General features: G+C 39.4%; 1 protein-coding gene across 1 annotated transcript in view; it reads right to left on the minus strand.

Annotated features, from left to right (window-relative positions):
- Positions 1-17959, minus strand: part of SPATA5 (spermatogenesis associated 5) — a 178600-nt gene that overhangs the window by 125502 nt on the left and 35139 nt on the right. The window contains 3 exon segments of the mRNA XM_010292540.1: positions 4574-4653; positions 5059-5112; positions 17082-17291. Of these exon segments, the coding sequence (XP_010290842.1) occupies positions 4574-4653; positions 5059-5112; positions 17082-17291 (344 nt within the window).

Raw genomic sequence — 17959 nt, forward strand, 5'->3', positions numbered from 1 at the left:
CTGCGCAGGGCCGTTTTCCACCAAGAACCTCTTATCCTACCTAATGCCACTTTGCTCTGTCCCTGCAGGGTCCAGCCCACAGGTTTCATTGCTAGGATTCAATACACTAACCTCCTTCATGACAGATGCTGCCAATTACACCAGGGAATTTGCATAGATACAAAAATGTGACTGTATGTTCAAGTGTTCAGTGTAATATGTGCTAAAGTGTACAGTATAAAGATGTGCTAAAATATTCTGGAAAGACAGGCAGCTTGGTTTAAAACCAGAAGATTTATCACAGTCCCTGTTAAAATCAGAGATGCCACAGTACAGAAGAGAAGATGATGTTCCTCACAGCTTCATTTAGAAGCCTGAGAGCCTCAAAAGTTAAGGTTGCAAACATTTTAATACCTAAAGTGAAAACAGTATGTCTTTCACAGGTTCTGAGCATTTTAAGTTGTGGCTTAGGGATGTACCTATCCTCCCCCCCAGCACTCAGGATAACATATCTCCCAAAAAGCAACATCATATTGTAGTTTCAGGAGACTGGTACCAAAGTCCCTCCACTTTGTCACTTCTGCCCTCACTCTAAAAAGGTTAGCATTACTCATCTACCAACTTGTTTTGGCCTCCACAAGTCAAATGCAAAGAACTGATTTTGTCCCTTGTCTTTCCCCCCTGCCTTTGAAAATAGAATTTATCAATGTCTTTCACATCAGTATACAACACTTCCTATCTTACATTACAAAGATTTGCAGTTAAAGGGGAAAATGCTTTGCTTCTGAAAAACAAGAAAAGGAACAAATATGTCTCTTGCCCAAAAATCCTAAAAATTCTACTTATATAAACAATGCCCCATTTCCAAAGCACAGATTTCTTAAGTTCAGCAAACAGACTGTCTGTGCTGCATTTACACAGAGCCACGTTCATTCATCACTTTCAAGTCTAATTACCAAGCCATTTCCCTCTTGGCAACCTCTAATGGCCAGAAGAATTAGTTTTTACATGGTCAGGATACCAAGGGATAACAAATACCCATAACTCTTTGCAGCTGTGCAATTTGTAAAGCCTCTCAAGCTTTGTCCAGGCAAGGGATTACTGTGAGGCAAACTTTCCTCCTCATGCACTGCTGTATCTGGACCAGTCCTGCGGGTCTCGCTTCAGCACTGTCTCTCCTACAAAAAGTCGTAACAGCAGCTTTCAAAAGTAAGGAGAAAGAAAAAAAAGTCGTAACCCGCTCATGGAAGCAAACACTAATTAGAACCACAGAGCGGTGGAAAAGGCTCCGTGCATCACGTAGCTCACCTCCCCCAGTGCATGACTGCTCCTCGCTGCATGTTAATCCATGAAACGTCAGTTTTGTTTTAAAGATGTCAAGTGGTAGTTTGCTGGAGCTTCTTCCATATGACTAACTCACGGTGACAAGAATTCTCTACCAAAAGCCTTTCTGATGTTTCCTATCTCAATCATTTTTCCCCGCTCAAAACTTATCATGACACGTTTAGCCTTCTACCACCTTTTCTTCCGCAGGTTTGTCATCTGTTCTTTAGAATCAGTTATAGTGAATACCTCCCTTTTTCTTTATAGTCAGTCCATGCAGTTCCTGATTCTTTATTTGCAATTCCCTCTGAACGTCCTCTAACATCTCAACATAAACTAGAGAAAATGGGAAAAACCTTCCAACAGCGCTAGAAGCGCAGTGGAACAGAACAAAATGCAGAAATTAATACAGCTCAAATTATCTTTGTCTTCACTACCACGTTGGAAACTCAAGTCCACTCAGAACCACTCTCTCAACCTCCTGCTTCAAGGATCTCCAGCGTTCTCCATCAAGCAACTGCTCCTTACACTGAACTGTTTTTCTTTCAGAGGTGCAGGATTATATTTTTTGTAAATTCTCTTTGAGGCTGACATGTATCCTGCCCACAGTTTTAATTCTTTGATTAATATGTATTAGTTTGTTGCCTACATGCAAAACATATGAAACTTCTAAGCAGGCTGGATAAGAAGTAATCCTTTCAGAAATAATACATTTTGACACTGAACAATGTCAATTAATATAATTTTTGCTGACTTCAAAGTATTATTTCCTGTAACTAATAAAACACACACAAATAAATTTTGTAAAACAAAACAGCTACACGAGACAGTTAGATTAGGTAGAGTGGTAGATGTATTACAATTATGGGGTTATGGCTTGTGAATGTATAATAAAATTCCGAATGCAGCTACAGTGTTTGCCATAGAGTACTGGCTTGTGCAGTGACAGAGACTCCACTACATGAGGTAAAGGAGACATTATATTGAATGGTGCAAACAAGAAAATTCCTTAGCTGTCTTGATAATACTGGTATTATAACCGATTACAAAGTCTAGTAGTTTGTATGTGCCTGTTGATGAGAAGGGATTGTTTAGTGATCCCTGCAGAGGGTTGGGAGAAAAACATTTGTGTTTTAAACCCACAAGCTTTAGTCAAATCTAAACAAGTCATAATGGGTTAATGAATACTTGGCAAAATGCTTTGAAGAGCAAAAGCATTAAGCAATTACTCAGTGTTAGTTCACATCTGTATTTCAGATCTGAACTATGCATAAAACTACCCTCACAACTTAACAGTTTAGGCTTCTCTGTATCTCCAGACACATCCTGTTAGGATCAGGAAGGGCTACCTACCTGGGAGATTTGGGATGCAGCACATTCTGCACAAAGCCCACAGCATCCTAACAAGGATTTAAACTGAGAGGAAAAACTTTTACAAAGCTGTATCACAGAGTGTTTTTCACTGCCAAGGCAGAGAAAACTAATGCAACCAACAGAGGGAATAGGGAGACAATATAAACAGGTGTTTCCTTGAAAACCTAAGTATGGTTAGTAATAGTACAGGAAATGGATCTCCAGAGGCCACAAATCGTTAGCATCTCTAATGCATTTGCAAATTCCTACTGTGCAAAGTCAGCCTGTAAAAAAAAAAAGGCCATTTCTAATAAGTGCCTTGTCTGGTTTCCTACACCATTTAATTTCAGATGAATTTTATGAGAACTCTGCTACATATTTTACCTCCCATCTGGTTCAGATTTGACAATGAAATATTTGTGTCCCACCCTGTTCTTTTTAAAGCTCCAAAACCAGATGTCTCGAGCACAACATGACTGCAGCAGGTCATACCACATTCTTCAGTGAGCTGTGCCAGGCCTACTGCCCCCCAGACAGTTCCAGGTAAGGTAAAATTGGGTTGTTTACTCCCTAAAAGAATAAAGCAAGCAAGCAAACACAAACACCACCTCTAGGGCACTGTGTGAAAAGGCTGATTAAAATGTACTATGGCTTATTCTTCCAAAAGGTTTTATCTTGATGAAGTGGTGCTTCCGAAAGCTAAACACATTAAGAACTGCAGCAGGAGGAGACATTTTCCCCCCCATTGGCTTGATTCCAGCACATATTTTTGCAACTTCTCTATTGTGACAAGCAGGCAGGTGTTTCAGTGCGTACCACAGGGTGGCTAGCATTTCTAGAAAGTTTACAAATTTCACAGTTGCATACACTGCATATGAGAAGGATGCCGATGAAGACATCTTCTACCAGATTTTGTATTTTCTGCAGAAAATGTGTTCATTTCTCAGCTGTTTCACAGGGCAGCTCTGTGCTGCACATGATGCCACCTCCTACAACATAAACAATTTATGCCACTGAAATGTCAGAATGACACTTTTTATCCTTTCCTGCAGATACAAACAGCCCTTTTGCAATACAAAGGAACCTGTATGGATGCCAAGGTAGCTTCTTTTCCAGAAAAATTAGGAAGTTGTGATGCACTTTTAAACTGGAGAAATAATTTCTATGTGCACATATTTGATAGTTTTTCATGCAAAACAACAAAGAAAAGAAGTACTTGCTCACAACAAGTAGTAGTATTTTATAAGAAGGTGTCCCCCAAGAAAGACCACTTACAGAACCTGTCAAATCTTAAATGCTATAGGAGCAACTAAAGTCTGCTATAATCCTCCTTCAGACAAGAGCTAAACATCTCTCAATGATTACAATGCAGGATATTAAAAAAAACATTGGTAGCTGCTTGCACATTAATCCCTTTTTAAATGTCACACATAAAAGGCCGTAAGTGTTCCCAAACCTTTTCATGACATTTTTCCCAGTCTGGCAAAATGTGTAAACGAAAGTGTAAATGTAGGCATATGCGTAGTCTCCTTGGAAAGCCGTGTTATATAGCATATGATCATATTGTTTGCATGACAGAGACACTGTATTAGGCCAGTGCAACAACTCTGGGAAAAGAAAGGAGTTGGTTACTGGAAATAAATGCAAGCTAAAACCACAGAAAAGAGCCAAAGGGCATGAGAACCAGTAGAATCATCCCTGCTAATGAGATGAGAAAGGAGGAACTCCACCTGCTTACCTGTTTATGGCAAGTTAAATACATTTGTATTTAGTAGAAGTCACAAATGCTATCCTTCTGCATGTGGAATGAATGTATTTAATAAAATAATTCTAGAAAGGTAAAACACTTGTGCTTCCACAATGTAAGAGTAATTTATCAGAAAATAACATTTATGATTTTTCTAACAGGATTACTTACTTTCCCCTTTCAACTGCTAAGGCATCTATTTCATCAAAGAAAAGAATTGAAGGAGACACCGCTCTGGCTTTCCTGAAGATCTAGAAAAACAACAATGACACACTCACTGTCTACAGAATGCTATCACTCTCTGCACACCTCAGAAGCTACAGAGCATCACAGAACAGACATAAGCCTTGTCATCTGTTTTTGAGGGGTTGTTTTGATAAAACTGGACCTTTTAGAACTTATTTATGATACTGTGAGATGCAGGCTTATAGTGAAAGCTGCTACTGGATCCCAAACTTGACATGCAATCACTAGGCCAATACAGGAAGAATTTAAACAACACAGAATATCCCTTCTACTTTTTTTTTTTCTTTCCTTTTCTAAAACTTAAGCCAGAAGGAAGTTTTTTGGATAGTTTAAAGGTAACCTTATAAAGCAGAGAATTTGAATGCCCAGAAGGCTTAGCATAACACTATGTATAGCTTGCACTTTCTCACCTCTCTCACTGCTCGTTCAGACTCACCAACATATTTATTCATCAGCTCAGGTCCCTGCAAAATTAAAAAAAAAAAGTTTAAAAACACATTACGTATACATACAAAATGACCAAAACAATATGCCAGTGCTACATTTCTGATGCTGTGTTACAAGGAATTTTGATAATTTGTCACTTGCAAGTTTTATTTGTGCATTTTTAGACTTACCTTCCACCTGTACCAAGTTTTCCTCCATTTGTTATAGCACTGTGCATGCAGGTAACTATGCATGTAGATTAGTCCTCTCATCATAATACTTTCCTAGTGTTTTCATGAGAAACGGAATTAACCAAAAAAAACAAACACTTTGGGGTTCTTAAAAGTTGTTGGCTCAACAAGAGGAACAAAGGGGCTGCAAATCAGCCAACAAGATGAATTACAGAAAAGCATTTACTTGTGCTTTCAATATGCATCCTGTCCAGTCAAGCACCAAAACAGTGACTTCAACCAGTGTTTAACAGCGCTTATTTGAACCCGACAGTTTGCAGGTCCAGAAGGAAGAAGCTGCCATAGCAGCACACCTGAAACCCATCCATGAGGTGCTCCATCCCCAGCAAGAAAGATCTTCAGTGTCTTAGCTCATACACATTCCTTCTCCTCTCTGCCAAGACCGCCAACCACACTTATTAGTGCCAGGATAAGTGCCAGCTGCTGCAGTGCCTGTTTATACTAACAGCTCTGTCCACTAGGAACAGACTGGAAACGACGGGGTCAATGTTCAAATCTTGAACAAGTACTTACAATTATCAAAAGCAAAACAATTGAGAATTCTCAGAGTATTTTGTGTTCTGCTATATCCTGTAGGATAGGCTGCTTAAATAATACTTCCTAATGGGACTAAGATTCTCATGGGACTGGTAATGACTCACTGACTTCAGCCTGGTTTGCATCAACATTGACCTGCAGCCCCAACCAGTGATGATCATCCACTGCCCTGAACTAAGAGAGCCAGTGGCTTCAATCTATTTTCCAGGGAACAGGTGTCCTCGTAATTTCACCAGCAGAAACAACATCCCTCTTCACAGTCAGAAAACTGAATTTTCCTATGCTTCACAGCTGCGAGTACCTTCAGGTAACACTCAGCTCAGAGTAGTAAGGCAGCTTTAAACAGCAGGTATGTTAGAATTAAGAATGTGTGGCAGACACATCTTTACACATTGGCAGTGACAGAGCTTGTGTTACAACTGCTCTTTGAATGGGACCATCTGGACTTTGTACCCAGATCAGCAGAATACAGATTCATTACTATAAAAATGCAGCACACTTCTTTTGCAGTCTCCTCTCTCCACACTCATTTTCACTCTTTCAATAACAGTTAAGGAACTGACTTTATCTTGACACTGGCACCATTGGAAAGTACCTGCATGTATGTAGAGGGGGAAAACAACATATACTCAAAAAAGAAAAGCACAAGTTATCTGATATAAGCAAAGCATCCAGGCTATGTCACTACTTTTATGTATTTATTTTCAAAGAGTTGTCCATTATCCAAATGTCTATCTGCAGTAGCCAGACCTAGTGTAGCACACAGGTAGAAGCAGTCATGTGAAGGTTGGAAGAAGAGCACTGCGTGCCTTGCCCATAGGAAGCATAAATGTTAGAATTAGCATCGCTTCCTTTCATCCACCCTTAAAGCAGCTGCTGCAGTAGCTAAAGTTAGTGTCACCTGCAGGCTTTCAACAACTTAAAAATTTGAGAGTATGTTGGATACTTGTGTGGAAACGGAATTATTCAGACACATAATATAAGAATGCAGGAAATAGAGAAGGAAAAAACACGGTAAGAGAGAGAAACACAAAGCCTGTTCCTACTCTTCACTGTGGACACTGAACATGAGGGGCATGCAGCAGTTCGTGCAGAACAAGCTCGCAGCTCAGAGACAGCAGCCAGCTGCTCCGGGCCCTTGCCATTCATCACGTTCAGTGCCGATGAGGAATCCGATAGCGTGGGCCTAACAACTCCTTCAGGAACGAGAGCGCAGTCTTCTCTTTCTGTTTAGCTTTCTGTTAACTGAGCTGATAGGCTGAGAAACCTTTGCACATTCTACCCACAATTATAGATTTCTTTTATGAACGTTTTCATGGAGCCTGTAGACCTTCTCTTTCATGCCCTTATTCTCATAAGTAATCTTCATTCACATCAGTAATCTCATGGAAACCAACATCATATACATCAGTGCCAAGTGCACTCCTCTAGTATGACACAACATCAAATAGCCTGACATTTTTTTTTTTGTCTGAGAAAAAAAATACTTAAAACCAAAACTACTCTCTTTGAGCTTTAAGGTACAATATAATTTCAGATGCTTGGAGTTTTATTTTTAATTAAACATTAAAATATGATCAAGGCAACATCAAAGCAATAAACACTGTTTAAAATGATTCCAAAGAGAATTATTTTGAATGCATGGTTTTGCTGTAAGCTTTGACATGAAGTTTTTCTCCATTTTTCTCTTCATTAAGCAGCAACTCCAGGTGAAAGACTACTATGTATTAATGACCTGTGCCTCTTCATGAAGAATTTTCATGAAAACCGATTTGAAGATCTCCTAGTTCACCACTCATGAGCAATACCAAAACTGCCATTGAGAACCATGTTTTTTGCTGCAAGTGGCTTGGAGCTCTTACTATGCATGGCAATAAAGGAAAAGACTCCAAAGTAAGAGAAAGCACACACAGAAGAGGAGGAATTGGTATACATTTCATCTCATGCAAACACTTAAAACCACAACACAAAAAACTAGAAACGTTCAAAGAAGCTGAATGCAGAAACTGAACTAGGTTAGCTCTGGTCCCACCTGAGCTGAAGCTCTGCGTTACCCTGCCTGCAAATGGGCTGTTCTTTAGTCGAGATTGATGGCAGTTCTTTCAAAAGATAGGTGTGTATCACAAGCAGTCTATAGGCCACCACGAAGTCACCTGCTGGCAGCTAAGACAGTTTCTAATATTTCACAAAGCTCACCTTCTCTTTTTAGGAAGGTTGCTTTGAAGTTGGAGGCCACTCAAGAAATACCAGGAGGGTTTGTGGGTTTTGGTTGGTTTGTTTTTTGTTTGTTTGTTTTTGTTTTTTGGTGGTTTTTTTTTTTTTTTTTTTTTAATTTTTCGATGCTTTAAAAATCAAATTACGTGAGCCCGACTTAGTCAGAAAGTTGACATTTGGTGAAACATCATTTCTGGCCCAGAGGTGAGCATAATGATTCCTTTAAAAGCTGTTTATAGCTGTTGATACATTAAGAGGTGCTAGTAACAAATGGTCCAGTTTAATGATGCATAGCTCTATTCTCTTCTGCAACAAGCCATCTTCCATACAAACGGACCTGAAGAAATAAAACCTATTCCTTCTGGTCATTTGGCACAGTGACTCCAAAACCAGCAAAAGATTTGGAACGGGAAAGTGGCAGAATAGTTGTAGCTTAGCCATGCATATAAGCATTCCATTTGTGAGCTACAATCCAGACTAATAGTATAAAATCTGCCAATTCAGGCCCACTGTACACTGCCGAGTTTTGTTTATTCAGCCTCAAAGCAGAAAAAGTTTCCACATATACTCTGTTTAAAGACTATCGCATCCTCATTTACAAGATACATTCCCCTTTTATCATGAAACCTTCCACTTGTTTATGGTCTGGATTGGGTGTTGATTTTTTTTTTTTTAAATAAAAAAAGCAAGAAAAAAGAAGAATTCCTTACATTTAAAATATGATCAGAATAAGCTCTTGAAAGATCAACTGCACAAAAGATAAAACACTTGTATACAGGCTGCAATATGAGATAAGCTTGTGTATACATGCTTATGACGGAAGTTCTCAAAGTGTTTTTAAACTGCAAGAGGAACATCTGGTATCCCTGAAGTTAAAGAGTATCAGTCATTTTTCTAAGCAGTGCTTAAAACCACTTGCAGATTTTTTCCACCTGAAAATACAGGGGTAGTGACTTTCAACTGATAGGAAATTGAGTCAGTGACTTCCCTCTATAAATAATGTTTTTACTATTTTGACAATCAAGTTATGCACTTCTGCTTGTTGAGCCAGATGGACACAGCTCCAGGTTTCTCCAGCATACAGCTCTGTCTACTCTCTTCAAAAATACCACCCTAACTTCACATGCAGGTTCTGGGCTCTAACACAGACACACTAAACCATGTTAAGCCATAGAGCACGATTTCAATTTTTTTAAAAACCCAATTAATTAGAGAATTTATATCACATCCTACAGATTATTACTCTACAATAGCTAATGGACAATTCCTTCTTTGCCTTGTTCAGATTAGAAATGATCAAACAGACATTAAAATATCAGCCATAATTAAGATTTCATTTCAAATGAAATATCTATGAACTGAGCTCTGTACTGTAAATCTCAAAACAAGAGGAAAAAAAGGACAGGGGGTGCCAAAATTAGTTTTCAACTGTTCACAACATGTACCTAGGGCAATGTTCATCGCCCACACTCGGACATCTGCATCTGAGTTAGACATTCACACTAACCTACTGGGACAGACAGACGTAATGCACCTCTCTCTGATGTGCTAATATCTCGTCAGACTGCAGGAGGAGTGTAGACAGCCAGCTCAGAGGAGGGAAGCTTGATCCCACCCCTACCAGGACATCTTTCACCGAATTAAAACCAGTGTTTTGGCTTGCACCCCCCTCCCCTTTTTTTTTTTCTTTTTAAAATTCTTTCCAGTTCTATGACAATGCAGGTGAGATGATCTACTATAACAACATTAACTAATTTCTGAGTCTCTTCCAAGGCAGTTAGTCTTTTTGATACTGTAATCTCAATGGCAAAATGGTTTGACTGTGGTAGGGATGGGATAGCAAAGCAACATACGATTCAGGCGGGCTGCAGGAAAGAGAGTTAACAAGATAAACAGTGAGACTTCCTTTATTTTAACAGTACGGCTATTTCCAACACGAAGGTTGTACATGTGTGATTTGGTAATTGGTTACGCTAGATAGAAAAGTATTTGCTCAGAAAATGCATTATATTTGCTTGTTAAGAATAAAGCCTAATTCTTCTTTCAATATCATTTAATAATTTAATCTGCATCACTCCCAGCTTCTCAGCACAAGACTAATAGTGTAACTAATAGTGTAACTCCAGGCTGAGTGCCATGCACCATTTTAATCACTTCCTCTCCCTCTGCCCTGCATTCCAGAGGACCTTAAAAACTTGCTGACACCTGTCTGGTGTTTTAAAAACTTCGATTTCAACAGGTGCTTGTGGGCTCCAAAGTATCTAAGGCTGGCAAAAAATCGTCATCCTCAATCCTTGCAGTGAAGTTGCTAAAAGCAACGTAATTAAACTGTGAAGGCAACTATAATATCCATTCTTCTTTATTGGCATGTCTCAGAATTCACTTGTTTGCCATTTGCCTTGACTAGCAAACTTTAATGACAATCTTTTGAGGCTTCTTTACACAATACCGAAGCCATCATTTGTAGTATGGAGTGAACTGCCTGGCAACATTGAATTAAATTCACTGTATGCACCAGTGCCTTCAGAGAGGCCCTCTTTAGCACCTGGGCATAGCTGCCACTCAAATTTACCAGCACACTTACAGAGTGCTGCACCAGTACAGGCACAGCCATATCAAGTCGGAAGAGAAATTCTAGCATCATAGAGTTGAAGCAGATCTAAAAGTAACCCATCCTGCTCACCTGCCCCATCCACAGAGAAATCCCTTTGCAAATCATTCCCATTCCTCATGGATTTTCAGCACCCATTCTTGTTCATACCACTTTTAGCTACAGGCTTAACAACTGCCATTCACTACTCTGTCTAGGACCAGGCTTGGCACCATCAGGGCAGTATCCGCGTAGGATCAAAAATCATACAGCAAGACAACACAAAATTAGCCGTCCGCACTGCAAAACATAGTTGGCTCCTGACACTTCACACCCCCCGCCCAGCAACACATCATTCTGCAATTGCTACTTTCACCTAACTGCTGACAAACCCATGGTAACTTGAAGAGGGAGGGAAACTAAGTGCTAATAAAAATTAATCTTAAAAAGTAATTGAGAAGGGACAAGGAAACAGAGACAAGGGATTACCTTTTAATCATTTTCTGCCTGGACATTCACTTTTGCGAAGCTTATGGTAAGGATGGATGAATGCCTTACTTTATTTTTAGTTGAGTAAAACATGCAGATAGCTTCAGGATTAAAAGAGTTAATTGAAGTATCTCAAATTGTTATCCCTTGCAAAATATGTTAAATAAATTTTTCAAATACAGTTATTTTCACTCTCTGCTAATTAACTAACAAGTTACTGTAAATGTGTTACCATGGATCCTTTTGGAAGTTTCATCAAATGTTTGCCAAAGTTTCTCATAAAACCACGATGCTTCTTCATTTTTCATCTTAGATGTTTTGCTTAGCTAGTTACCAAGCTTTCTTATTTCATGCTTCTGCTCACCGAAATCCCCATCAAAAAGCTAAACTATCTCTGCAAAATTTAGTGACAGTTCTTCACAAAGCAAAGCAGTCAGCCTTTCCAAGCCTCATTAATCTGTTTGAGCTGCCACAGCCAAGAGCTGAAGGGAAAAGCAGAGGAAACTTCAGTTGGAAAATATTTTGACGTAATTGACCCAGATGACAAACTAAGCTTAAGCACATGTCAAGCACGGGGACTGGTACAAAAGCATCGGCAGGGTGATACAGGAAGTTAAATCAAGCCAAGGTGAAGTCAGAGCTCCAAGAACAGTGTATATTTTTGTAATCACTGCTAATTGAAAAAATAAGAGATTCCTTCAGCCCAAGCTCTTAAGTAACAGCAAATTAAATGTCAGGACTATCTTCTAACTTCTCTTTTTTTCCCCACCATAGCTGGAGCTCCTAACCAATGCAAATAATATTTTAGAAGAGTATAGTACACAGCATCTGTACCATTGGCTTGCTTGGTGCTAACGTCCTTAAACACTACTTACCATCATGGATGTGTTGGGGGTGGTTTGGTTTTTTTTTTTTTAATTTTAAATATCGCTTCATCATGTTTTCAACAATTGTCTTAGCTGAATTCCAAGGGGTTTAACTTTTGGAGATCTAAATTTTCTGAAAATTTAAGCTGGTTTTTGTCACTATCACTAAGTGAGTTTTCGCCTTAGTTTTGATTTCAAACAGACAAATATTAAAAAGCACTAAAAAGCAAGAGAAAAAATGATGCTTCCAAAACCAACACAAGCATATAGAAGTTAGATAATTTTTCTTGTTATTTATTTTGTGAACTCAGGTAATCTGCTTGTTGGACAGAAAACAGAACTCAGTCCCCTGTTAATATAACCCTGAGCACAAGCCTCCTGAAATGAGCAGAAAGTCTCCTGGTTTTAGCAGGCTGAGTAACTAGAAGGTAATGCAATGCAGGATACCATCAACAACATACATCCCCTCTGGTATGCAGCATCCTGGGCTTATGGGCAACTCAAAGGGCAAAAAGATTTTGCAATCCCCAGAGCCCTTATGGGACTTTCAGCTAAGGAACACTTTGTAACTGGGTGATGGCATTTCTCTGGGTATGTGCCATGATGGTGCTTCCCAGCCTGACAACATAAGAGGGAACTTCAGTGTTCATCTTCAAATAGGTTAAAAACAAAAAAGCACAGCTGTTTTCTTATTTGGTAGTAAAGTTAATTACCTACATACCAAAATAATGAAGAAAAAAAAAAAATCCACTGAGATTCTCTGCAAGTTGCTTTCCAGAAAAGCAACAGAAAATCTATGAAGAAAAATAATAATTAGATTCTTAGCACAACACAATGATACAGAATTTCCCAAAAATAAAATAAATTAAAAAAAAAAATCCAAGAGGGCAATCATAACAAATCTAAATAAACTAAGATGCAAGACAAATGCAAATATAATTATCTATACCATACAGCATTGCAGCTTTCCAGTATTTAAATGGGTCTTATAAGAAAGATGGGGACAGGCTTCTTAGCAGGGCCTGTTGCAAGGGTTTTCAACTAAAAGAGGGCAGACTTAGACTAGAGATAAGGTAAGAAATTTTTCACAATGAAGGTGGGGAAATCCTGCTACAGGTTGCCCAGAGCGGTGGTCGATGCCCCATCCCCGGAAACATTCCAGGTTGGACGGGGCTCTGAGCAACCTGCTCTAGTCAAATATGTCCCTGCTCACTGCAGGGGGGCTGGACTAGATGGCCTGTAAAGGTCCCTTCCAACCCAAAGATTCTATGATTCTAAGATATGGAAGTTTCCTCTAAGAACATTCTTATAATATCACCATAATACCTTAGTGGTCTAATCAACATATGCCTCAAAAAAGCAGCCAGTCAAAGCTGACCCTAAGTGCAGGAACTGTCAAAACAGTACAGAGAGATACTCACCACATAAATAGCCAAAAGAGCGAAAAAAGGCCACAGAAATAACACAGTGACAAAGGGTTTCATTTTCTTCATGTTCAATTTTAGAAAGCTAGATGACATCTAAAGCAAAAATGTCACAGAGACAGTTGTATATAACAGAAAGGTGTCATCAGCCTGGCAGAGGCTGAAAATTATATCCCCCATCCTATTAACATTCACAGGTCCAAGACCTGTATCCAATTTTCTTCTCCAATTAGTAAAAGGAATACATAAAATACATTTCAGATGAAAATCGCAAGCTTTGGGGCGAGCACAAAAGGAGTGTGAAGAAGTACAGAAGTGCATAGAAGGCTGTCTGAAATAAGAATTCAGCCAGATCAAAAACTATTGACAAGACTGAAGAATGAAAAAATTATCCTAATTCATTCCTTCACACAGTCTTATACTTGCTTGTATCCATGACCGCAAAACACTGAAAACTCTCCAAGAAGCGGAGAACAATTCAGTTGTCTTTTTGTAACAGAGGTTTGGAAGGGGGGAATGATCAAGATGACCACTAAAACCCTGAAATGACTCAATGCTGCAAGAGATTTAGAAAATGGGGCGGTGGAAGGGAACAGGAAGAGCCATCCCCTGCAAAGTAGTTTACAGCCTCCTCCCCAGTAAATTTAGCAGACATATTGTATTAGAGACAAAGAAAGTCAAGTGAAGGAATAAAAATAAACAATTCCCCTTAGGAATTATATGCAAGATCGCTTTGTAAAACAAACAAACCAACCAACTGCTTTTCTCTGAAAAAGCAAAAGGTCACCAATCTTGGTAAAAATATAGCTATAAAAAGTTTTGGCCAAATATCAAAGAGCATGTTTACAAAACGGCCACATTCATTGTGACACTAACCATTCAAACTTGACAATAGATTTCAGGAGAGAACAGGATGCAACGTCAAACATTTGTTATCACATTATTTTCTTCAGCTCCTCTGCCCAGAAATTACATCTAGACTTCGCCCATCTTCCAAACCTCACCAGAGACAAGTCAGATATGGGCTGGAGGCTGCACCGTTTTGACCACGCCTCATAAAGCACTGTGACAACCAGCCATGCCCAAGACACATGGAAATGTCACATTCTAACAGATTACATAAACCCCAGCTGAAGTACATCATTTAACAGAGCCAGCTGTCCAAACTGCACAGACATTGCACAGACACATCTGGACAAATAGTGCAGAGCCTTCCTGGAGCCAGGCTGGGGCAGGGGCGATACCTGTTGCACCCGAGCACGACAGCCAACTTAGACAAGTGGAGTACATTCAGCACTGCTTGAGAGAGTGGGACTTACTGTGCCCATGTATCTTAAATGTAGCATGCAGACATAATAGGTTCATCTTCCAAAAATCACTGGACCAAGTAAGCGCTACATGTAACGTACTCTATTTCCTCTCAGGTTTCAGACACAGGGGAAAGAGACGGCATCCAGCAGCAGGCTCCCACAGCCAGAGTTATGCCTTCTGTCTGCAGTCTGTTCTCGAGATGGACCCAAGAACCTCAGCCACCTGAACGATGCTGAATGAGTACACGTATCCTACAAGCTGTACAGCAGACACTTTTCATCAAAATTACTTTTCTGGGACAGGAGAGACTGGAAGGAAAATGCAAGTTTGAAATGTAAATTACCAAGAAACACACTTCCATTTCAAAAAGCCTGATATATCAGTTCCAGGGACAGATATTTGAGACTTGACTTAGAGAATGGGAAAATTAATAGGGCTATAAGCAAGAAAAGAAAAATCCTCCCTTCAAAAAAAAAACCCCAGCCCAAAAAAACCCAAAAACCCACATATTCATCTATTTTGGATTTATTGCTGGAACACATGCAGTGGAAATTAATTCATGCCTGTTGTGCTTTAAGAAGTGCTACAGACAATGATGTTTAACACATTTAGTACATGATGGATGTTGCCTTTTCTGTCCAGGAAGCAAATGTGAAGTTAGAGAAAGTGCGCTATGTTCGCTTCCTGGAGTCAACATATCCAAGGCTGGACATCCTCCAGAGATGTGCTTCTTGAAACATCTGTACATTGAATATTTGACCAGTTCCAGGCCAAGGGATTTAAACAGAGAGAGAATAAAAGGCAGTTTCCCCAAGCCAGCCACTTCTGCTGCAGGTTGTCAGTGACAGGGGGGTTTGCACCGTCAGAACTCCATCACGAAGAAACGCTGCACTGCTGTACAAAAGCATTCCGTATCAGTGCACCTTTGGATACCTCCTATTCAGCATGAGCCACCTTTTACTTTTGGACAATTAACTGCATCAGTAAAAACGCCTGATGTACCTATGACTGATGAATATGAGATAGCAACAACGTTCATTTTTAACTGTTTTTTTTTTTCCCTCCAGACTGCTAGCTTTTTTGCCCCACCCTCTCAGTGCTTTGGGTGAAACAAAGAGGAATGTTTTCTTTTAAGCAGTGCAGGAGGAAAAGGTTACCTTGTTTACAAGTAACTCTGGAATACAAAGAACTACTTTGTCTTTATGGAAGAGGCAGTAAAGGTAGCAGTTCTTAAGGGCTGAGGTTTCCAAGGCTGCTTTTGTTGATGTGACCGTGACCCAGAGGCCTGTCTGCAGCACTGGGAAGCACAGCCAGCGAAGGGCTGCTGGCTTCAGGGTCAGCGCGACTGCCTCTGCTCCCAGAGAGGACAGGATCCAGAGCTATGGTTACAGTGTGTCTGAAAGGATAGGCAGAGGAAGAAACTGGGTAGAAATTAACAACACAGAAAGCTTTGTGTGTAAGGAGATGGCCAACGGACAATAGTACGTGATCTTACTGCTGAGAAGGAGATACTTTTAAACTACTTAAACAAATGTTTTTTCTTGCACTTCATTAACATTCTGCCACAGCTGCAGGACTACCCCATGTGGAATCACTCTGCTATCTTTTTTTCTTCCTATGCTCAGTATTATTACTAAATAACTTCCATTCATGCATTTTCCATCAACCCACAGTAATCAATTACAGTGATTCATAGGCAATGAAATCCGATTTTTTTCTATACTTAAAGTGTTTAACACTGAGAGAATATCCCTCTTATCCAAAAGCACTCCAGATATAACTGATTTTGCAAACCTTCTAAAAAACTAATGAACTATTTCCCTTGAAAAAAGGCAAATAGGACAAGAAAAACTTGTAATGAAACATGAACAGTAAGATAAAGAAAGTGACTTTCCTGAGGAATGAAAAGGAATGTGAGAGATGAGATGACATTTCCATGCAAGCTAGTAATTACTATGGTAAGAAGAGCTACCTACTACCCAGCATTGTATTTCATTTATACTGCTTTCAGAATGTCATTGTTTCAATTTTTAAAAAGATTTTAAATAATGCCAATAATTAGGATGTCACTACACAGCTTACCCACCCATCCAACATTTAATTTCTATGCTGTGATAAAATAAATAATACATGTTTAAAAAGCATACATGAAAGTATTAGTCCTTTTCATAAGAAAACACAAACCTTACTTGAGATTTACAAGGTGTTTGCTGTAGCATATATAATGATCAGAAACACTAAAAGCCACTGGATTGTAGCACTGGAAATTGGTAAACTATCAACTGTTACGCAGGAGTTAAGAAAACGTATGACTAAGTGGCCTACCTTCACTGCCAAGAAGTTGAGACCACTTTCATGAGCCAAAGCTTTTGCTATCATTGTTTTTGAGCACCCAGGAGGTCCGTAAAGCAGCACACCTTTTGGAGGCTGGATCCCCATTCGGATGAAGGAGTCAGGATGTTTGAGAGGCCATTCAACTGCCTGCTTCAATTTCAGCTTGACGTCTTCTAGTCCTCCTATGTCTGACCAAGATACCTGCAAAGCAGACCATTTTGCCGAATTCAGACAATGAAGCAAAACTATTAAGAAAGAAAAAAAAACAAAAATGCTCTGTAAAACACAAACTGGTTATTTCATGAAGTTGTTCTTGACGACTCACTTCAAAAAGCTTTTTTAAATAAGAAGGAATTATTAATGAAGTCACACAAAGTAAAAGGGGATTAGACTTGCTTTATGCTGGAGGACGTAGATAAAACATTTTGTGTCTACTTCAAAGGTCAACAACAAAACATAGAAAAATAACAATAAAATGACAGCATCATCATACAGGCAGTCACAACTCCGTTCTCTTGGTTGTTTTAATGTGATGCTGATGCAGAATTTGTAAATTACTTTGATGTCTTCCCTGAAGGAAAGGGCTGTATGAGCTCAAGATGGTTTTATTTATAGCTGCAGAGTAAGGCCCTGATTCCAGCTGTATAATCCCACTAAGCTGAACAGGACTGAGTGTTGGAAGTTTTGGGGGTTTCTCCACTTGCCAACACTATCACTTTCATATAGGACTTGGGCACCAGAGATTTGACTAGAAACTTGAGAACAATCAATTCTCCAGACAACTATCTACAGAAAAGAAGTTCCACACACAAAAAAAAGCAATACTCAAACCCAGCTGCAGTTAAATTTGCTCTACTGAAGACACAAGG

This window comes from Phaethon lepturus, unplaced genomic scaffold (assembly GCF_000687285.1).
Source record: "Phaethon lepturus isolate BGI_N335 unplaced genomic scaffold, ASM68728v1 scaffold3328, whole genome shotgun sequence".
In the NCBI taxonomy this organism is placed as follows: Eukaryota; Metazoa; Chordata; class Aves; order Phaethontiformes; family Phaethontidae; genus Phaethon; species Phaethon lepturus.